A 23,406-nucleotide genomic window follows, 5' to 3' on the forward strand; every position below is an offset into this window, starting at 1 on the left:
TTTGATTTGCAGTCAGCTCATGAGGTACCCACTTAGCCTAGCTTTTTCATCTTTCCAACTTGCTTAAAATGTTCAATGACTGTACAATGGTCGACGTTGATTTTTCTGGCAACTTCTTGTGTAGTTTTAAGAGGATCAGCTCCGATGACTTGCACTCAGTTGGTCACTGTCAACTTTTGTTCTTCAAGGCTCTCGTCTCCTACACAAAACTTCTTGAACCATCACTGACTGCACTGTATGTTCATTAGCAGGCCAAATGCATTGCTGATATTGCGAGTTGTCTCTACTGCTCTATAATCCATTTTGAATTCAAATAAGAAAATCATTTGAATTTGCTTTTTGTCTAACATCATTTCCACAGTCCAAAATAAATACAAACCGCAAGTATAAGTCATTGAAAAAAAATGAAGCAAGAAATGCACATTAAATGATGTATAACATAACCATATTTAAGAATGTATTCCAATACTGAATGGCAAATTTCAACAATGCAAAAACTGCAATTACATTTGCACCAATAACTGAAAAACTGTAGGTGTAATTCTCAAAATTACTTCCAGCTACTCTTCTAAACAAAGGAAAAAAACCTAAAACCTATCAGTTTTGCAAAAGAATTGATTTATGTAAGACAATGTTTCTTGATACACAGTGAAAACATTGCTAGCATCAATTATTTTTTTGAACTGCTTAAGAAATATAAGAAAAGTTATTTTCTCCAGTGTTCAGAGACAACTTAACCTATGCTTAATGGATCAAATAATACCACAAAACCACAAGTAAGACAATTTACTCATTAATAATGCAACCTATCAGATTTCACTCAGTTCTGAAAACTGATCTACATGACTCACAGAAATCATGCAGTACTGTTACCATCCCTTATACTGTCATTGTTACTTGGCTTTACTTGTCTGTCTTGTGTTTCCATCTTTAAACTAGAGATCACATCTACTTTGTAGCCAACACACTGCCTTGTTGACTAAATACACCCAGTAAATGACTGCTGCATGATACAGCCTCAAGGATTTTCCGGCATGGCAAGGCAACAAGTAGAACCCTAAGTGTTTTTTCCGATCTTCTTTTTGCGTATAAAAAGCCCTAACAAGTAGCTTCAATCACTGCTGAATACTAACATTAAAAAGTGGTAACCATCACTTACCCAAGTTTACTAAGATACGGTAATACTCCACTTGAACTGAGGTAATGTGTAACCATCCCACTACCTGGAGATAAACTTGTTCTTATATAAGGTTTAACCTGTAGACCAGCTTCAACAGCTTTTTTAGCCAAAAGACCTGCAACAGTAAATAAACAATAATTTATTATGGCAAAGTTTCTCTCCCTCTTTCCCTTATATTAAAGTACGAAATAAGAAAGGATTCATTTTACAGGTAACCTCCAATATAGATTAGGGTGAAAGTCTGAAATTCACAAAATTACTGTCATTATCCTGTCCATTTTATTCTACTGATTTATTTCACTTAAACAAAAGTTGTCGTAGATATACTAGTGCCTTTATGTTATACATTGTTAAGATACGGTTGGGTATCAAGGCATCATACACAGAAATGGAAGAATATATAATAATTTCATGTACACATGATATTAATGTGTACTATGATTTAATGGTTCATACCATTAAATGAACCATTTTAAATGCTATAATCATAATGAAATGGCAATTTAACATTTATTATACTTGATTTTATAAAATTTGTGAGCTGTTATTTATATTCCTTGACAATGATCTTTTACTTCCTTTATATCTCAGTGGAATCTAGCACACTGCTATGGTAAATGTCTAATAGATTATCAAGAGATTTACTAATTAAATATACTTCTAAATTGATAGAAAAAGCAGATATAACCTAAAACTCAGATACATAAGTTACAATTTTGAAAATTTAACTTCTTTGTAATAAAAATAAAATAACAACATAAATCAATCTTAGGCTCTTTTAGACCTAATTAAAACCTCAGAAAGGCTCTCAAAATCAAACATAAGAGAACTTCCCTGGTGGTCCAGTGGTTAAGAATCCAGCTGCCAATGCAGAAGACATGAGGTTGATCACTGGTCCTGGAAGATTCCACATGCTGCAGGGCAACTAAGCCTGTGCACCACAACTACTCTGCCTGGGCTCTGGAGGCCATGCTCCACAAGGGAAGCCACCGCAATGAGAAGCCTGAGCATTGCAACTAGAGTAGTCCCTGCTCACTACAACTAGATAAAGTCTACATGCAGCAATGAAGACCCAGCACAGCCAAAAGAATAAATAAAAATTATTAAAAAAGAAAAGTATCTTCAAGAAAACAAAATCAAGACACCTATACTTATGCATAATCTAAGAAACAGAATATGAACATTACAGAAAACTGTATGGATACAAACCACAACCTACCTGCAGCAAGCATGACAGATGGATTGCAATTATTGGTACAACTGATAACGGCAGCAATGACCACAGATCCGTGAGCCAGCTTATATTCACTTCCTTCATAATGAATAGAGACGATATCATTTTGCTTTTCAGCTGCAATTTGGAAGCCTTTAAATCCAACCTACACAAATTTGCACATAAATATAAACTAAATATTCTTGATATGTATAGAAAAAAAAGATGGGTAGAAAATACAGCAGATCCTTGACATCTGATAAGTTCTGACTATTTGGGAGTGATGCTCAAAGACCATGACTTTCAGTAGTTATTATTCAGTTGAAGTATGAATTTGAATAATCGTGATAGGAGTCTGGTGGTATTCCTAAACTTTTATCTACTGAGTGAGTCGAGCCAGCTTACTTAGGACCCAGATTTTATTTGGCTTTGCTGTTCTTTATTCATTCTAATTAACGGGAATTCTCAAAAGACGGTAAACATTTTTCCTTTGTTTGAAAATGGCCTTGAAGATTTGCTTCAAAAGATCCTTATGTCTACAGGTGTGTAGAACAGAAGAGGCAAGATGGTAATTGTTTAAGGGAGGTACATGGGAATTCATTACACTATTTTATTCCTGTAAAGTTAAACATTTTCCACCAAAAAAAAGGGAAGAAAATAAAGAAATTACAAAAGCCTCTGAAAATAAAGCCAGCTATTAGTTCTCAAAATAGAGAAAGTGACAAGATTAAAGCCATGATTCTTAAGACAGAAAGTACAAACCCCAAAAGTCAAGAGGTCACTTGGTATGCAGTTACTTTACCAGATTTAAAGACAGTCATTACAACAATATGGTAGTTTTTTCCTAGTCTGGGAAATCACAGAAAATCTAGACCACTGCTGCCCAACAGAACTTTCTGTGATGATATAAATAAATATTGAATTGTTATGCTGTCCAATACCAGAGCCATGGCTACATGAAGCTATTCAACTTAAAATGAGGCTATAGTGACTAAGAAACTCAGTTTTTAATTAATCGAAAATTTTATTTAAATATACCCAATCAACTTCTGGTCCTCACAGTGAATCTGGGAACAACCTCATAAGATGTCTGACTGACTTACATTTTGGACAGAAGAAGAGTGAGCTGCTGGTGTGTGCCATATATAAAAATATAGCAGTAGACTGAGTTCATAGACCATCCTGCTAGTTCCTGACTACTCATTTAGCACAAAGTGTACTGATAAATAAGGTAATCTACCTTTTCATTTAAGCAAGCTTGGAAATCACTTTTCATATCTGTCAAAGCAACTCTATCCTGAGGTCTTTTTGGACCACTGACAGATGGAACTATTGAATTCAGATTAATCTGGATCACCTAGGAAATGAGAGAGAAGAGGGAGAAAAGGAATTAGAATTCATTAGTACAGATTCCAACTTGAGTACTACTTTCTGATACAGAATGAGTATATTCATATTTGTTTTAATGTAATCTGTTTTAATGATGACATACACTCCCAAGAAATAAATACATTAAAACCTAATTTATGAAACGTATAAAAATTTGCTAAAAGACTAGTAGACCGGTATGCAAACTACCGCAACACCAACTGTATAGTCTACATAAAACTTTTTGTTTCTCAAATGTTTCCCTCCACCACCACAAAGATAACACTGTCTTCACAGATGCCTGATGATAAAGTAGATGCTTGTGCCAGCTGTCACTTTATTGCTTCTGATCTCCAAATTCATCCTTTGTCTACTCTGTGATAACATGGGGAGCCTTGGTACACATTTTTCTGTTCTCAGCTTGCATGATGTTAAGTCTGGTCTACAGAGGGTTCTGGGGGGACATAGCAGAAAAAGGGGTTTGCTAATCCTGGTTCTAGTGTGTCTAGCTAGCCAGGCCCCTGCAGACCATGTTTTTATTCCTTGTTTTTTTTTTTAAGTCGTATTTTATAAAAATCCCACCTCCCAGCTAGGTTTCCATTTAATTTCTTCTGGTATTTCTACCATTTTCCAATACACATTTCATTTGGTATAATAGATTCAAATTAAATTTCTCTTCACTATGGCTTTTACCATTATTTAACAGCCCTGTTTATTCTGGTTCATCACAACTGAAACATCTGCTTTTTATAACACCTTTGTTTCACCGACCCAGGTGATCTAGTCTGTGTCTTTAGTATGTGAATTCTCTTGAAATGAACATTCTGATGAATTTTAATTCTATTTCTTATAATATGCTCAAGTTTTTTAATAGGCAAATTTATCCCATTTCACTATACCACCAAAAATTTTCCTTTAATTATGTCTCTAAAAAAAATGTGGACAAAGCACTAGATTCAATAAACAGAGCAGAAAGGGACCAGAAAATAATCAAAGAAGTTCAAAGATTTACCCAAATGTCCCACAAATTCAATTCCGATGGGTTCTATCCAGCATTCAATATAACTAAATATATTCACTAATTCACCTAACATGTTACTGAACATCCGCTATGTGCCAGGCATTTTTTTAGGAGCTAGGGATGGAGTGCCAAAGGAAACAGGTGAAGTTCCTGTCCTCATGGAGCCTATTTGTATTCTGGCAAGGGAAAGACAGGCAAATAATTATACAATTTAATAGATACAAGCTATGAAGCAGGGATACAAGCTATGAATAAATTAAAGCTAAGAGAGAAAATGGATTTCCCAACAAAAAAGAGCTTAAAATAGTTAACCATACCAATGATAACACCAACCTGATTTAGATCCCTGACACATTTTTAGAAAGTGAATTTTATTAAAACTTTCCTGCAAGTAAATTCTACCTACCTCAATAGAAATTTCCAACAGAGAAACATTTGTTTAGACTATAAAGATATCTTTAACTTTAAAGGCCACATAACTATCTTTTTGTTAAATAATAATAGTTATCATTTATTGAGTACTTCCTGTGTTTTTAAAACTGTTATAATGAATTTGCATTTAACCTCTTAAAAATCCTATGAGGTAGATACTATCTTCACATTTCAGAGATGAGGAAACTGAGGCAAAGAAGCTAAAACAAGTACCCAGGGTTGCATAGCTGGTAAGTCTTAGAGCTGGGATTCAAACCCAGGAGGACAGGCTCTAGAATTTACAGTCTTAACTACTATTTGGTGGGTTATTTTGTAGATACCTGGGAATACTCAGGTTCTCCTGAATTATCTTGCTCATTTCGAAACAATTTCACAGCTTTAAGGTATGCTTCCATTGACTCGAGTTTGGCTTTGTCAAAACCTAAAAAGATGATTAAAACAACAAAAATCCTGTTAGGAATTTCTGAATCTTTGGGAATAAGGATGCTGAATTTCAATGATGAGTAGGAAACAAATGTTACTTATAACTAAGCACTCAGAATAGATTTCTTTACAAATTGATAATATTACAATATTGATACTATAAACTGATAATAACAATAGCAAAAATTTTACTCTTCATGAAAACTCTACTTTATAAAACACATACCGGAACCCCCTTTTAAAAGTTACTCAATCACTTTGGTGGTCCAGTAGCTAAAACTCCATGCTCCCAATGCAGGGGGCCCAGGTTTGATCCCTGGTCAGCGAACTAGATCCCGCACACTGCAACTCAAGATCCTGAATGCTGTAACTAAGATCCAGCACAGCCAAACAAATAAATTATTTTTTAAAAAGAGCTACTCATCACAGACAAGATAAAAAATACTGAGCCAGCTATAGAATACTCACAAAAATATTGTTTCCAAGAGAAAAACCAGTAATGAAATTGAACCTAATAATATAATTACTACCCACCATGAAAGATGAAATTCATTACTTTCCCTAAATAACAAATAACATTAGTGTACCAGTCAAAATGAAATAAAGTAAATGAGAGAATAGTTTTAGAGAGCAGAGAGATTTAACAAGATCTTCCAAAAATTAAAATATTTAGATGTTAAGAATAAAAGCTTCCAATTAAACATTTTGGTAGTTATCCGTAAGCCTGATGAAAAGTAACTGTGGTATTTGCCAATTACTGCCACAACAATTTATATCCCAAGATATATGTTCTCTTACAATATGACAGAGGCAGAAAATATGTTCATTCCCCAAATACAGGCAATGTGATTTCTAGCTGGCTAATGCACCCTCTTTCTCTCTCCCAACTCTCCTCTCTCGGGTTACTAACCCTTGAAAAGCTACCATGAGAGAAAGCCCAGATTACGTGCAGAAACCACATATGGGTGTTCTGGCTGACAGTCCAGGCCAAGTTCCCAGCTGACAGCTAGCATTCACTGCCAGACATGCAAGTGAACAAGCCTTCAGGATTCCTGGCCCTGGCTTTTTAAGTCTTAAAGCTGAGGCTCCAGACATCATGAAGCAGAGACAAGCTATCCTGGCTGTGTGCCCTGTCTGAATTACTGATCCACTAAAACTGTGTAGCAATAAATGATTATTGCTGTTTTAAGCCACTAGTTTTAGGACAATTTGTTACTCGGTGATAGTCATTACTACATTAACTCATATTAATGTGAAGAATGAGGCATTTCTCTCTTGAACCACTCTACAACCCAAAGAACAGTTTAGAGAAAACTCTGCATTCTATGAGGACCATTCCCTCCAAGGTTTCAAATGAATGACCAACCATCCATTTTGCCATTTGATTCAAAACTTAAAATAATCCGCCCCCAAACTGAATACTAGAACATATCTCCCCAACACAGAGACTGACTTTTAAAGACCAGGCAGGGGTCTTAAAACATTCTCATTTTGTACGTATTTTCTATATTAAATGGTCAATAGACGAGTGGTCAAAGTTCTCAGTCAATTAGGCTACAATAAGAATTTGGAACCTGTAACCCTATGCTGTTTTTCACAAAATTAAGTGCTGCTTATTCTTTAGAGAGAGCATTGGTTCTCAAATAATCTTGTGATTCCTCTCTTCCTGGATGTAGAAGACAACAACGATGAATGCGGGAAAACATGACTTCCATTAAACTTCAAAGTCTGATCACTAACAAGGTGAAGGTATCCATTATTATGGGGAAAAAGTGAAGCAAAGAGCAGCAGTTTGAATAATTTCTCTAAATTGTTGTAATGGGTCACAGTGGGCTAGAGTTTGAGGACACAACCCTCTTTAAGCACATCTGATGCAATTTATTTCAAACTTGCTATTTCAAAATAAGATCATATCATGAATATTAAATAACATGTACAAGGTAGTAATTTATTATAAAATATTTCCTAGTGATCTTACATCTTACCTGTATGTTCTAAATGTTTTAATGTCACATTGTCAACAGGGAAAAAGCTGAGGATAGCACCATATTCTGGACACATGTTTGCTATTGTAGTTCGATCTACTATAGATAATTGTGAAACTCCACTTCCAAAAAACTCAACAAACTTTCCAGCCACTCCTACTTGCCTGAGATGCTATATAAAGAGAAAGATAGAAACACATACAAAATTAGCATGGATTCTCTGAAAACCATAAAATCTAATTTTTAACCCATTGCTAGTGACAGTGAAGTATAGAGGTCCTCTGTCATTTTTATGAAACATCAACTCACTCTGGTTTTCCAGCTAAAAGCAAATAGTCAATAGAAGAGTGGTCCAAAGTTATTAGTAGGATAAAAAAGCACTTGAAAATTCAAAATGTCTCTGATATCAGGGTACACCATAGACTCTACTATATATCTGCTAACTGGCAGTCTTCTTTTTTTCTTAGCTTCTAGCCAATGAAGGCGTCTTAGATTTAGTGAAATACTAATATATTGATGAAATCATGTATTTAAATTTTTTAAATTATATATTGCTATAAAGATTTTTCCAATTCCAAATACTGGTCCAAATATTGACAGCATCATTAATTACTGACAGCATCATTAATTATAGGTAAATTTCATTTTGATAGAATTTAACATGTGGCTTCAAACTTAATTCCTTCTAAAATTATTTTTATTACCAAGTAACCAAAACAGCTACCCACCTTTTCTGAATTGTAAAACAGTTGCAGAACGGCAGAGGGAGTGTGCCCAGGACTAAGTATGAAACAACATTCAATCTATGAATAATATTAAGTTCTAACATTTTAGAAGTGCTAAGGATCATTTAATCCTAACTTTTTTATAGATGCAGAAACTCAACCTTAAAAGAAAGATGTTTATTTTCACTGTTTTATTTCTGATGATAAGAGCAATATAGATTAGAAATACCAAGTGACAGATGCTTTCACCAAATTAATTAGGTACCACAATATACATTTTGAAAAATAATGATTAATTCTATAAAGATATGACTAGAACAGGACCTCAAAAAAGGGACAAAATATTCAAAAAGGTACACACACATATAGATTTAATTTTCATTATCAATAAGCAAAAATGTCTGAAGTAGATGTATAACACTGTTAAGAAAAAATATAGCCAGAGGAATCTAAAAAGCAGCATTAGGTTTCAGGATATGTGAAGGAAAAGAATTGATTTTTCTAAAAACATAATGGGCTATTCCTTTCCTCTAGGAATAATTCTTCAATTCTCAATTTAACTTCTTAATCTTTTGTTACCATACACTGAATCAATCATTTCTGCAAGATGTCAATTTCTTTTCTAATTAGGGAAGAAGGATCAATATTAAATGGTGAGAAGGAGGCAATACCGTTTTCTTTCCCTGCGGAGTATTCTAAAAGCCTTCAGCCCAGAAACCTAACCCAAAATGCTGAAACTCCGGATCCAAATATGAATTCTATTTGGGACATTTGCCAGGTTCCTTCATTTAATGAAATGGGACTTAATCATAACAATAAAGTTAGTGAAAATGAAATTTAGGGTGGAGAGTTACAAATTATTGTCTTTAGGAAACCCTAGATTACATGTATTAAACGCATGCAGCCAGCATTTTAAAAATTCAGAAAAAAAGTTTCTATAGTTTCTTTTTATATTGAAATACAGTTGATTTCTGTGTTAGTTTCAGGTGTATGGCAAAGTGACTATAAAAATGTTAAAACAGTCAATAGAAAAATTTGACACTACCACACAGTTTTTAGTACTATCCAACACAGTAATAGTTTCCAGAAGACAAATGATTCAATTAAATATTAAAGGAGATGCAATTAGACATTTCCTAAGTGTGATTTTTTTAAATTCAAGTAGACAACAAGTATTTACTGAGGCAATAAGGCATAATGGTTAAGAGCATGGACTTACGAACCTGACTGCCTGGTTAGAATTCTTGCTCTATACTTAATATTCAACCCTATGATCCTCTGGTTAAGTCACTAAACCTTACTGTGTCTCAAAATTAAAATGAGGATACTAACAGTACCAATCTCATAGGCTTGTAATGAAGAATAAACGAGTTAACACTTTAAGGGAACAATGACACAACAAACTGCTTTGTACTTACCAGTATAAAGTATTACTATGATGACAACTACAATGACAAACTAACATCACCAGAGTGCTGAGGATAAGGTGATAAACTGAAATACCTGCTCTCATGGGGCTCTTTTACTTACAAAACAAAATCATGTCTACCGAGTTATACAACTAGTAAGATTTTAGCTTACCTTCGTAATGCCAAGAACAACATCTATGGATGTAACAAAAGGATTCGATGAACCAGTTAATTCACATCCAACCACCTCTGGTAAAGTAAGAGAAACTGGCAGGCCAAGCATAACTGCTTCTGTTTCAATGCCTCCAACCCCTAATGTAATAAACACAGGTATATGAGTATGGTGCACTTAAAAATTTTTTCAGCATCTAAATCTCTAGTCTCACGAGTTTGTCTTAACACAGTACCTTACACAGAATTGCTATAATGCTATCATTGTAGATATGAAACTCAAGTCTTCTCAAAAGAATGACTTCACTCACAAGGTTGAAAAAATTTTACTTTTACCATTATTTTAAATTCAGAAAACACTTAGTATCTCCAATGCTAGGTACTGTACTATGCTCAAGATACAGATATGAATAGAACCCAGCCCCCGTCAACCTCAAGAAGCTAAAAGCCAACAATTTAAAAACCTGTAAAAGAGTAAAGGCACTCTGAAAGAGGGAACAGCTGGCACAAAGCCATGAGGTGTAAGAGCACAGCCTACTCAGAGAAATAAACAAGCGTTTAAGATGTGTTTGGGTAAATGGCTAGGGGCACCATGTTGCCAAGGACCCTATTAAAAATGTGGAGAAATTTGGATTTATAAAGAAGGCCAGAAAAAGCCACTTGAAGGACTTTAAACAAAGGAGTAGCCACATCGCCTTCACAGACATCATCATCATTAGAAAAGTGAAGTGTGTGTCGCTCAGTCCTGCCCAGCTCTTTGCAACCCCTTGGACTGTAGCCCACGAGGCTTCTCTGGCCATGGGATTCTCTAGGCAAAGATACTGGAGTGGCTTGCCATTCCTTTCTCCAGGGGATCTTCCCGACCACCATCACTAATCACACCACAAACGGCAGTGCTGTGCTGGTCACCGTGCACTTTTCTTTTCATAAATTCTGTCTTACGCCACACTATCCACAAACACTTGAATTTAGATTTAATTTTTGTTGTTAACTGTTATAGGTGAAAAAACAGCCTCAAATAGGCTATAAAGACCCTGCTATTTACGTTCTAATGTTCCTGACATCCTCTCTCAAAACAATTAAATGTATTTAGTCATTTACTTACCCCACCCCAGAATCCCCAAACCATTCACCATGGTTATATGAGAATCTGTGCCAACAACACTGTCTGGGAAGAGGAGGTCCTTCTCTTCAAAAACCACTCTTGACAAATATTCTAAGTTTACTTGATGAGCCATTCCGGTTCCAGGAGGGATTACAGCCACATTCTTAAAAACTCTTGAACTCCACTGTATTTTATTCAAATTTAAGAAATCAACTGTTAACATATATCTGAATTCGGTTCACAATTAACATATAAATAAATACTGAAATGGAAAATATTTTAAAATGTTCACTATGGTCAAAGTTTACAATACATAAAAACAAATATGCAGATACTAAATCTACATGTATTCGTTTTGCAGATTATTCAAACAAAATAAAGTCAAAGAATAACGTTCTAACAGTCCAGATAAACAGCAGCTTTCAACTATGTTCCAAGGATTCTCAGGGATAGAAAAACGGGAAGGCTCAAGCAGAAGACTCTGCAGGCACACCTGAACTAGAGCCACTGTTTTTAATATTTTATTATATACTAGGGTTTCTGATTAAGATTTTATTTGAAGGAAAAAAGTAAAAAAGGGTTCTACTGCTAATATTTAAAATTTTCTGGTCTAAAGATATAAAAAAATTGTACCTTTCAATATTTTATAAGCTTTATTAAAACAATTTCCCCCAATCATTTATACCTTGAAAAATTGAAGCCTCTCTCGATTTCTGCCAAATTCCACTTCTTGATTTTTTAATACTGTTTCAGGTCTAAAAAGAAAAAAAGCTGGCATTAAATCTATGTATTATAGAAAAGAGCTGTCTTGTTTCTAAGTCTTCATTCTTATGCACTTACATACAAACATGTTTCTAAAATTCTACGAACAGTAATTTACTAGACTTTTCAGAATCAGTTATTTTCTTTTCAACGATGAAGTTCTGTTTTAAATAAGACCAGAAAGCTATTGCAAGGGCTTAATATTTTAAGCCACGTCCACACCAGTGTCCCAAACTGTACTTAATATGCATCACTGTGAGATTTGGCTAAAATATTAAAAGTAGTATGGTAAGCTTTGTTGGATTTTCTAGTTCAAGGAAAAAGGAGAGTAGTTACCTTAATGAATATACAATAAGTGTGTATGTTTCCACCCACTAGGAGATGATCGTTGATTATAACTATGCGGCAGTGACAACATCATTTTATAAGTTTAAAAAGAGTTTTGGGTAAAAATCTTGTATTCATCCCACCACAAATAGAAGGTTCTACTTTATGTAAAGTTGTAGTTTTGTTTACATGGATTATATTTATATAAATTATTTAAATTAAGAGATAAAAACAATTCACTGTCAAGCAGTAAACATACTGCCATTTTTAGGAAGCTATTTTTATCTAATGGATATTAAAAAAAAAAGATTTCTAACAGCTTTAAGTTGTTTATTTCATCTGCCAGCTGGTGATTTAAGTGTTGACTAGAATATCAATATAACCTAAATTATACATGTCCTCCAGGGTCCAGATAATTATAGTTGTTTAATTGTCAACCTTTTTTAAAACAAAGATTAATAATTCATTGCTGAGTGATCATCTGAAGCCATAGCAGATCTTAATGAGATTTTTCTTAGGACCTCAGGGAACAAAGCTTTCTAGAGCCATTCCAATTATTTTACCTTTCCATAGTACATGAAAGCTACAAAGTACTATACAAACATTTATTAGCTCATAACCTGACTCCAAATTAAGCAGTGATTTCAAGTGCCAGATGTATGCTCTGAACTGTCTACCCCTCCATTTTTTGTCTATAATACTTCATCGATGCATTAAAGCACGTGAAAAGAGTTACTATTTTCATACAGCAAGAGACAATATCTAATCTTAATATTTTGCAATTTATAGTTAAAATTAAACAGAAATGTTACACCAGATTGGATTTTTAGAAATAAAAACATACCACCTTAGGGCTTCATACCACTTATAAAAAGATAACCAAGAACAATCAATGGTTTTTTGAATCAATAAATTTTCCTTTTCAGAAAATTAATTTCTAAACAAGAGACATCAATCTCAGAAGTTCAACAAGTCCCTAAAAACTAGGAAAATTAGGTAAGAGGAATAGAGTACTTACATAGAACTGACATAGCAAAGGACCCACAGATTATACTCAATTCTTAGGAAAAGCATCTGAGGTCACTTACAACCCAAGGTTTTATAACAATAGCGAGCACAAAACTGAGAACCACCTAGAACTTGAAAGATCCAGTTTAGGGACAAATGACTTAAATGTTACTATCTGGCAATTATGATGAAATGTGCGTTCATAATATCCTTAACCTATACCTTAAATTACCCACTCCGGTATTCTTGCCTAGAGAATCCCAGGGATGGGGGAGCCTGGTGGGCTGCCATCTATGGGGTCGCACAGAGTTGGACACGACTGAAGCGACTTAGCAGCAGCAGCAGCAGCACACCTTAAATTTGATAAATTTTTTAAACCTGGAAAAGTCTAAGTTATTTTTAACTAACCTTTAAAAGATTTGGCAGTGTAATAACAATGGGACAAACAACATAACTCTTGAAGACTTTGGAAACTTTATAGTATATGAAAACATATCACAGAGCTTTTATTACTTTGAAAAAATTACACAGTAGGAAATTTAACTAACTCTTAAGAATAGGATTCTTTTCCAGGCTGCTTTACTACTTTCCATGGTACCATTTAGGAAACTGCTTATCTAAAATAGCTCAGTAAGTCTGTGACATGTGATAATGAGAATATTCTTAACACAGAGGTCCCAATGCAATAAGAAAGAATAAGAAATCTCCTAGAAGGAAAATAAAGCTAAAAATGTAAGTAGGGATTTCTATAAAAGAAATGTGAATGAATAATGAGCATGTGAATGAATGGTATAAATTCACTAAAATAAAAAACTCAGTTTAAGATATATCTCTGCCTACATTAGTTACAAAAATTAAATATATTTACAGAAAATTCTTGAAGTTTTCTTCTGAAGAAACAGAAATAAGATTATGGTATTTGGAGACTACCATTTTAATTATCTTTGCTTCTTTCAGTACAACAGGAAGCACAATAAATATGAAGGCAATGTAACTGGGATCAGGAGGAGAAGGAGAACTGAAAAATAACTTGGCACTAACAAATATTTTGAAAAACATGTCATACTCAGGCACTGGTTGCAAATGAAAAGGACATAGGATGGGTGTGTTTTCAATCTGCGAAGAAAATTTTCCTGAGTTTCGGCCTAGTTCTCCGGAATCACATGATCCTCGGCAGGTAGTCTGGCCTCTGCAGGGAAGCTTCTTAGGCTGCACTCTAAGTGGAGAGAGCTTTCCTGCTTTCTGTAGGTCACCACCTCCAGGATTTGGAGCATTCTGTATTGCACTATCATTCCAAAAAAAAGAGACAAAATAAAACCATTTAAAAGTGACAGAAATTTAGCTCTTCAAAAAGCACACACCAGCAATGCTATCTGGAAGTAACAACTGAATGTTATGCAAAGGTTAAAGTATCATTTAAATCAGGTTTCAAAAGCAAATCTCAGATTACAAAAAGAAGGGGGAGAGTTAATTTATGATGATTAAAAAAATAATTCTAAATGCCCATTAAAATCATTTTCCTACAATAACTTTTGGCAAGTAGCAAAACTGATCTTTTCCCCCATCTAACAACTCAAAAGAATCTGGGATCCAGAGTTTAACCTACACCAAAAACTTTAATAAATTGTCTTATTCCATTACTCCAGGGAAACTAAATAAGCTGGTGCATGAAAACATAATCATGTCTTCTCTAGTTTGATTTTGATCAAAAGGATCATTTAAATGTAAGAAAGTTTAGTTCAGCGGAAGGAAAATACAACTGTAGTAAGCTCAGTGTTTCCAATCACCAATTTAATATAATTAAAGACATCCATGGCTCATATCTTTAGAGTCTCTCTGGAAGGGAAATTAAAAAACAAAAAGGAAATGAAGGCTTTATTCAGATACTCACTCTTTGGAAAACAGGTTCTAGGCTTGTACATTTCTATAAAAATGGCAGCAAAATACACAAATAGGAAAATCACTTTAAACTCAGACTTAAATATAAATTTCACCAATCCATCAATTTTCACCAGTTTTTCTTTTTGTGTATTAGTCAGTATTAAATGTTGCAAACCTCACTCTGGCACAAATTATCTCTATTCCCTTTCCTCTATACCATATACTCCTAGCAGACTGGCTAGCAGTCAACTTGCATGTCTGTTTTTATAAATATCCGTATTAAAGTACCATTTGTTGAAGTCAATTTGCAAGGAATGGTCAACCGTGAGATCTGTCGGACAGGCAGGATGGACTTTCTTAGGGTCACCTCCAAGAGTTTTCACTGCCTCCCTCATAGCAGCAAAATCCACCATTGCCGGTATTCCACTAAAAAATAAGGAACAATTAACTTCTAAGTCTTCTTTTATATATGCTCAAGTGACTAATATGCATTTATTCATTTTTAAATTTAAAAAGTATCCCTTTTTAGTTTGCATTCATGTTTGATAATGTATCCAAAGTTATATGTAGCTTACTTTAATGAGAATATTAAATACTGTCTGAGAACTTGAGTGCTAAAAGGTAATGTGCCAAAGATAACACAACAGATGATTCTTAGAGGCAAAGATAACTTCAAGGCAACTGCTGATGAGTCCTCTTCCTTGTCTTAAATTTTAAGATATCCCATCCCTTCTCCCCAGCTCCAGCCCCTTCACTCCCAGTGCCTTGTCTCCAAAGTTATTCACTAAACGTAGGAATCTATAGATAGATCTGTATCTGCATACGTATCTCCAGCCAACTATATAACAAGCATTTACCAAATGACTTTGAGGTGCTAGACACCAATGGTACAAGGCTAAATAAATAAGAGAGAGTAACTGTTCTCAAGGAATTCGTAGGAAAGATACAGTAGCAATTACAGAAGAGTATTTTAAGTACTACAGTAGCAGCATACACAGGGTACACAGAGAAGTAACATACCAACCAGATATAGGTGAGTGGGTAAAGAAAATGTTCTTATTTGTCTAGCTAACTCCTACGCCTCCTTCAAAACTCAGCTAATGGTTAAGTCTTCCAATAAATAATTCTTAGACACCCAAATTAGGCAAAGTCTTTCAAGCTATGGTAAAGACTTCAGATTTTATTCTAAGTGTGATGGAAGCCTACTGGAGAATGGAGGAATGATATGACCTTTATCAACATTTTTTAACCAAGTCACTTCATCTACTGTGAAAAGATAAAACTATCCATTTCAAGTGTGGAAGCAGGGATACTTGTTCAGAGACTATTATAGTCATAGTTCAGGTAAGTGAGAATGGGGTTAGAATCAGAACAACGGAGGTGTAGATGGTAAAAAGCATTTGGATTCAGGACATGTGTACTTCAAAGGTAAAGCTCACAGAACCTGCTAATAGACTGGATTACGTATGAAGGCAAGAGCGGAAGGAAGGTTAACTTCTAGATTTTTGCTCTAAAGAACATCATTCATTATGATAGAAAAAACCTGAAAAGGAATAAGTGAGGGGACTGGGCAATGATGTTTAGGATATATTAAGTCTGAGAAGCCTATTGGCTAGGACAAGTAGCCTACTGCAGTGACAAGTAGGCAGTTAGGTAGAAGCAGTTTTTATTTTTTTATTTATTTATTTATTTATTTTTTTAGAAGCAGTTTTTAAAATAAATGGCTACAGGAAAATAAGCGTCTAATTTTTTGAAAAAAACTTTTAATTTAGCATTGGAATATAGCCAATTAACAATGGAGAAAACAGTGTAGGGATATATATATATGTATATATATATACATATATATATGCGTGTGTGTGTGTGTGTATGTATATATCCATTCCCCCAAACTTCCCTCATCCAGGTTACACGTAACACTGGGCAGAGTTCCATGTGCTATACAGTAGGTCCTTACTGATTATCCATTTCAAACACGCAGTGTACACACGTCCTTCCCAAACTCACTATCTCTTCCCCTCAGTTGAGTCTGCTTCTAAGTTCATTTGTATCATTTCTTCTTAGATTCCATTTATAAGGGATGTCATACGATATTTCTCCTGCTCTGACTTACTTCACAAGTGAGACACATTGCTTTAGTTTCAGTTCAGTTCAGTGGCTCAGTCGTCTCCAACTCTTTGCAACCCCATGAATCGCAACACGCCAGGCCTCCCTGTCCATCACCAACTCTCGGAGTTTACTCAAACTAATGTGCATCGAGTCGGTGATGCCATCCAGCCATCTCATCCTCTGTCATCCCCTTCTCCTCCTGCCACCAATCCCTCCCAGCATCAAGGTCTTTTCCAATGAGTCAACTCTTAGCATGAGGTGGCCAAAGTATTGGAGTTTCAGCTTTAGCATCAGTCCTTTCAATGAACACCCAGGGTTGATCTCCTTTAGGATGGACTGGTTGGATCCCCTGCAGTCCAAGGGACTCTCAAGAGTTTTCTCCAACACCATAGTTCAAAAGCATGAATTCTTCGGTGCTCACCTTTCTTCACAGTTCAACTCTCACATCCATACATGACCACTGGAAAAACCATAGCCTTGACTAGACGGACCTTTGTTGGCAAAGTAATGTCTCTGCTTTTCAGTATGCTATCTAGGTTGGTCATAACTTTCCTTCCAAGGAGTAGTGTCTTTTAATTTCATGGCTGCAATCACCATCTGCAGTGATTTTGGAGCCCCCCAAAATAAAGTCTAACCCTGTTTCCCCATCTATTTCCCATGAAGTGATGGGACCAGATGCTATGATCTTAAGTTTTCTGAATGTTGAGCTTTAAGCCAACTTCTTCACTCTCCTCTTTCACTTTCATCAGGAGGTTTTTCAGTTCCTCTTCACTTTCTGCCATAACAGTGGTGTCATCTGCATATCTGAGGTTATTGATATTTCTCCCGGCAATCTTGATTCCAGCTTGTGCTTCTTCCAGCGCAGCGTTTCTCATGATGTACTCTGTATAGAAATTAAATAGGCAGGGTGACAATATACAGCCTTGACATACTCCTTTTCCTATTTGGAACCAGTCTGTTGTTCCATGTCCAGTTCTAACGGTTGCTTCCTGATCTGCCATAGGTTTCTCAAGAGGCAGGTCAGGTGCTCTGGTATGCCCATCTCTTTCAGAATTTTCCAGTTTATTGTGATCCACACAGTCAAAAGCTTTGGCATAGTCAATAAAGCAGAAATAGATGTTTTTCTGGGACTCTCTTGCTTTTTCCATGATCCAGCGGATGTTGGCAATTTGATTCCTCTGCCTTTTCTAAAACCAGCGTGAACATCTGGAAGTTCTCGGTTCACGTACTGCTGAAGCCTTAGTTTAGAGAAGGGAAATTTTAAAATTTATAAATCAGTCTTCACAATTAAGAGACATCTGGGAGCATGACTCCAGAAAGAAAGCGCTCTGAAAATCCATCATGAAAAATAAGCCTACTACTCACGTAAAATCTTGAAGAAGAACACGGGCAGGGAAAAAGGGCACTTCAACATTGCTCTGTTTGGTTTTCCAGTCTAAAATGTTCATAACATCTTCCTTTTTCATTAAAAAGCCATCACAATTTCGCACAGCAGCTTCCAAGAGGACCCGTATTGAGTAAGGCAGAACATCTGATTCAAGAGAAAATATTACTATTAATAAGGGAATAATCTTAACTACATATTGTAAAAATTATAATAGCAATACATCTGTGTCAGGTAAAGACACAGATATATTGTTTCTCAATTTAACAAATTTTAGTCAATAAGAAATAAAGATTTGCTGTAGAGTACAGGGAATTTATATTCAATATCATATAATAAACTACAATGGAATATAATCTGAAACATATATATAACTGAATCACTCTGTGTATACCTGAAACCAACAAAATACTGGAAATCAACTATATTTCAATATAAAAAAAGTTTTTAGTCCAGTAAACAGGAAGTGAAACACCATTCTTGTTAATATGAGGCTTTCTATAAATTTGACTTTCCTATATGTAAGCTGAGGCCCTGAAAAAGCATAGATAAAGCCTTCACCTATACTTTAATAAAATAACTGAAAAATTAATTATTTAAAGAAAACCTTTACACAAGAGCTGCACTAACTTGGGCATATAAGATTGACAAATAATTCAGGAAAGACACAGAAAAACTGAAAAGCACAGATAATTAGAATAAATGCAATAATAAAAACATTCCTATTATGTCAAAAAATGGTTAAATAGTTTGTAATAAATTTAAAATAATCTTTATCAAAAATAGTTAAGGTTTAAAAATAAATCAGGGTGCTTAGGTGAGCAAAATTAATTTCATGAAAATTGTCATTTAACTCTTATTAGTAGTTTAAGAATACTAGAGAGAAATAAATTTCAATATTTAAAAATTTTTTGATCATATTAAATTCTCACAACAGATTTTGCCACTTGAATGTATTTCCTTAGTGCTGAAAGGAAAGACTGAATCAGTACGAAATTAAGGAATTATGCTAAGCCACGGTAACACACACAATAGATTACTATGCAGCTATTTAAAGGAATGATAATCTCTAAATGCTAAGAAGTGATCTCCAGACTATATCATTAAGCAAAAATTAATGCAAAAGCATGTTATAATATACACCTTTACAGTAAGAGTAAAAAAGCAAGTGTAAGAATATGATTGTATTAAATATAAAATTAAAAATTATATAATTTAAGTGTATTATATATAACTTAAAATATTATATATTAAAAATGTAATAATGTACACCCCCCCCAGAAAGAACAATGAAAAGATAAACTAAAAAAACTCAGTATGTATTCCACACAGTATTTTGGTTGCATCTATCTAGCAGGACATATACTAGGGGCAAAAAGATCCACAAAGAAAAAATTATATTCAGTCATTAGTATTGATATCTGCAATTTTGAAATTCTCATATATATAAGAAAGTAAAAAGTTACTTTCTTTTTACCATTGTTAGTATGGTTAGGAACCAAGATCTGAGAGTGATGACACAAGTGTAAAATCAGAGTAGCTAAATTTAAAAAAAAAGGAAAAAAACCTTACATTTTAATTTGTATTATCAGTACAAATTCACGATTTTTTCTTTAAAAAGAACATGTATTGCTTACCTCTGATCAATGAAAATGCCTAAACGATGACAATCCAATAGTAATGAACCGCTAGCAACTCAGCCTGCTGTTTCTAAATACTATTTCCCACTTAAAAAAAAAAAAAAGAAGAGTTCCTTGCAGAAATGATTGGTTCCATATTTGGGAAAGGACATGCACAAAATGAGCCTGGAACATTTGGTATCAGAAACCAAAGAAGTTATCAAAAACTAATAGGGACACTAATGGATCAATCTGAGCAATAAAATGAGTAATGCCTGAAAATATAGCAAATATATGAACATCCTTAGTTCATAATGACTCTTTTGCTACAGAGCATACTCTGAAAACTGACAAAGAGGGGAAAATAAACTGTCATTCCCATCTTTCCTGATTTCAAGTAACAAAATAGTTAAGAGAAAATTTCTTGTAATAGAAGAATTACAGCTAATAAATGTAGAAGGGCAGTGATATAATTAGAAAAATCACCAATGTGAAGCATCTAACGAAATAATAGATCTATACAAGGATCATAAGTGGATGATAAAATCATGAGGTAATATATGAATGGGGAACTAATAATGGATAGATCAAGCTGAGAACAATTATACCCAACTCAGCATCACCAAAAGTAGGACATTATAGATGTTAAATGCCTCTTGATTTAACAATACAAGCCCCCAACCATGAAATATTCTTTGCAAAAATAATACAAACATAAATAAACCTGAATCTAATCAAACATCCAGTTACCAAGAAACATGGGAGATAGTACAACAATAAAATGAAACCCGAAGAAGCAATCAAATCTACAATGTAGTACCTTCTACAGAACAAAGAACCTGTTTTTTTCAACATAAAAATGACATGGAAAAAGGAGAGAGGATGAATATTTTGATTAAAAGAGATTTAAGAAACACAAAGACCAAGTGCTATGTGTGGACCCTATTTGGGTACTGTGTGAATAAACCAACATTTATATATTTCTTATATAAATATATAAAAATATATTTATACAGTTATATAAGAATATATCTATACCAGGGAATTCACATTAAACCAGAGAAATGTGAATATGGACTGGGTTTTAGAGCATAATAAAGAATTACCGTTAATTTTGTTAGTTACAAGTCCTTTTGTACATCAGAGATATATACTGAAGTACGTTTACAGATTTTTTTAAAAAGGTGGAATATCTGAAACAAAAGATTGACAAATGTTGACAACTGACTGACAAACACATGGTGGGTTATTATGCTATTTTCTCCCTACTTTTATGCTTGAAAATTTTAACACAAATACATCAAAGCATAATAAAATTGTAAGTAAAGAGGATAAAGGACTACATAATCAGAAATACTAAATTCAAAATCACTCTTTGCTATCTGCAATAGGTATGACTTTTGGAAAGTGACTCAAATTGATGCATTTTCTCATTTAAAATGGGGATGCCAGCTACAGAGCAGATGTGAAGAATACCTTACTTCATCATCTATCTAGTACACGTAAAATCCTCAAACAAACATATGACAAATAGTAAGTACTTAACAAATATTCATTTCCATTTTTCCTCAATCAAAAATAACGAAGCCCCCCCAAAACCAAGAGGAATTACAGAGAGGACATTTTTACAACAGAACATTTGGAAATAACAAGAAGTAAAATATTATCACAGAAGCCAATACACAAAATTAACTTTGGTTAATTATTCTGGAAAAATAATCTCTTCAGGAATATTTTTTGTTTCAAGTATCTTCATAAAAAGCATTTTGTCAGATTACTAGCAAAATATGGTAAAATAAACACCAGTAATTATCTCCACTCTCTCCTGAAATCCACTAGGGTTAACAGTAAAGAAAGTTATAAACCCACAAGAACAAAGAAACAGAAGCAAAGCTAACAAAATTTTGGAAGATAGTCCTTAACTGACTGGTAACAGACTGAGCAGAACAGAGAAAGCCGGAACTAAATGCCCACAAAAGGAAAAGGCGATCAGAAACAAAGACGAGGAATCAGAGTAGCTTGCAATAAAAGAGGAATGTGGAAAACCAGAAGGCAAAATCCCTTCAAAGTTCCACGTGAAAATAACTTTCCGCCTAGAAATCTCTAAATAGGTAAACGATCAATTAATTAGGCTAGGTCTCTGTACAGCACAGGAAACTCTGCTCAATGTTATGTGGCAGCCTGGATGGGAGGGGAGTTTGGGGGAGAATGGATACATGTCCATGTATGGCTGAGTCCCTTTGCTGTCCCCCTGAAACTATCACAACATTGTTAATCAGCTATACATACTCCAATACAAAATAAAAAGTTTTAAAAAGGAAAAAAGCCAAGCAGTGAGAAATGAAAAAAAAAAAAAACAATTTAGTCAAGGTCTCAAAAACATACTTCTCAGGCACCCTTTTGTAGGAAGCTATCAGGATATGGTCTATAAAATAAGGAAGTGGAGAATAAAAAGTCATGGAATTTAGGAAACAGTCTAACATAGGAAAGAGCAGAGACTCTTCTAGGGCAGCACTGTAAGTAAGCCACAGTGTGGTCAGCCTCAAATGCAGCAGAAAATGAAGTCCAGATGGTATGCTGCCAAGAGATAGGGAAAAAAATTCACTGACAGATTACTTGGTTATACCAGGAGTTTAGTTCTTCTAAAGCATGGAGATGAATTATTGATAAGGACACAGAAAACTAAGCAAACAAAAAAGGACAATCATTAATTACAGAAAAAAAAATACAATGTTGTGGGAGAAATGAGATGCAATCATAATTGACTACATGGACTGGTTGAGAATATTTATAGTTTTAAGTACCAAAATCACTGCAGATGGTGATTGCAGCCATGAAATTAAAAGACGCTTGGAAGGAAAGTTATGATCAACCTAGATAGCATATTCAAAAGCAGAGACATTACTTTGCCAACAAAGGTCTGTCTAGTCAAGGCTACGGTTTTTCCAGTGGTCATGTATGGATGTGAGAGTTGGACTGTGAAGAAAGCTGAGCACCGAAGAATTGATGCTTTTGAACTGTGGTGTTGCAGAAGACTCTTGAGAGTCCCTTGGACTGCAAGGAGATCCAACCGGTCCATTCTAAAGATCAGTCCTGGGTGTTCATTGGAAGGACTGATGCTGAAGCTGAAACTCCAGTACTTTGGCCACCTCGTGCGAAGAATTGACTCATTGGAAAAGACTCTGATGCTGGGAGGGATTGGGGGCAAGAGGAGAAGGGGACGACAGAGGATGAGATGGCTGGATGGCATCACTGACTCGATGGACGTGAGTCTGAGTGAACTC

At 34.6% G+C, this 23,406-nt stretch overlaps 1 protein-coding gene across 1 annotated transcript in view; it reads right to left on the reverse strand.

Moving 5' to 3' along the window:
- Nucleotides 1–23,406, reverse strand: part of IREB2 (iron responsive element binding protein 2) — a 51,517-nt gene that overhangs the window by 14,378 nt on the left and 13,733 nt on the right. The window contains exons 3-13 of the mRNA XM_040257322.1: nt 18,485–18,650; nt 15,299–15,436; nt 14,196–14,414; nt 11,718–11,787; nt 11,033–11,216; nt 9,929–10,068; nt 7,623–7,794; nt 5,535–5,635; nt 3,634–3,750; nt 2,400–2,559; nt 1,160–1,295 (exon numbers count right to left, since the gene is read on the reverse strand). Of these exons, the coding sequence (XP_040113256.1) occupies nt 1,160–1,295; nt 2,400–2,559; nt 3,634–3,750; nt 5,535–5,635; nt 7,623–7,794; nt 9,929–10,068; nt 11,033–11,216; nt 11,718–11,787; nt 14,196–14,414; nt 15,299–15,436; nt 18,485–18,650 (1,603 nt within the window). The remainder of the gene's footprint in view (nt 1–1,159; nt 1,296–2,399; nt 2,560–3,633; nt 3,751–5,534; nt 5,636–7,622; nt 7,795–9,928; nt 10,069–11,032; nt 11,217–11,717; nt 11,788–14,195; nt 14,415–15,298; nt 15,437–18,484; nt 18,651–23,406) is intronic.

The sequence above is a fragment of the Oryx dammah genome, unplaced genomic scaffold, assembly GCF_014754425.2.
Source record: "Oryx dammah isolate SB20612 unplaced genomic scaffold, SCBI_Odam_1.1 HiC_scaffold_16, whole genome shotgun sequence".
Lineage (NCBI taxonomy): Eukaryota > Metazoa > Chordata > Mammalia > Artiodactyla > Bovidae > Oryx > Oryx dammah.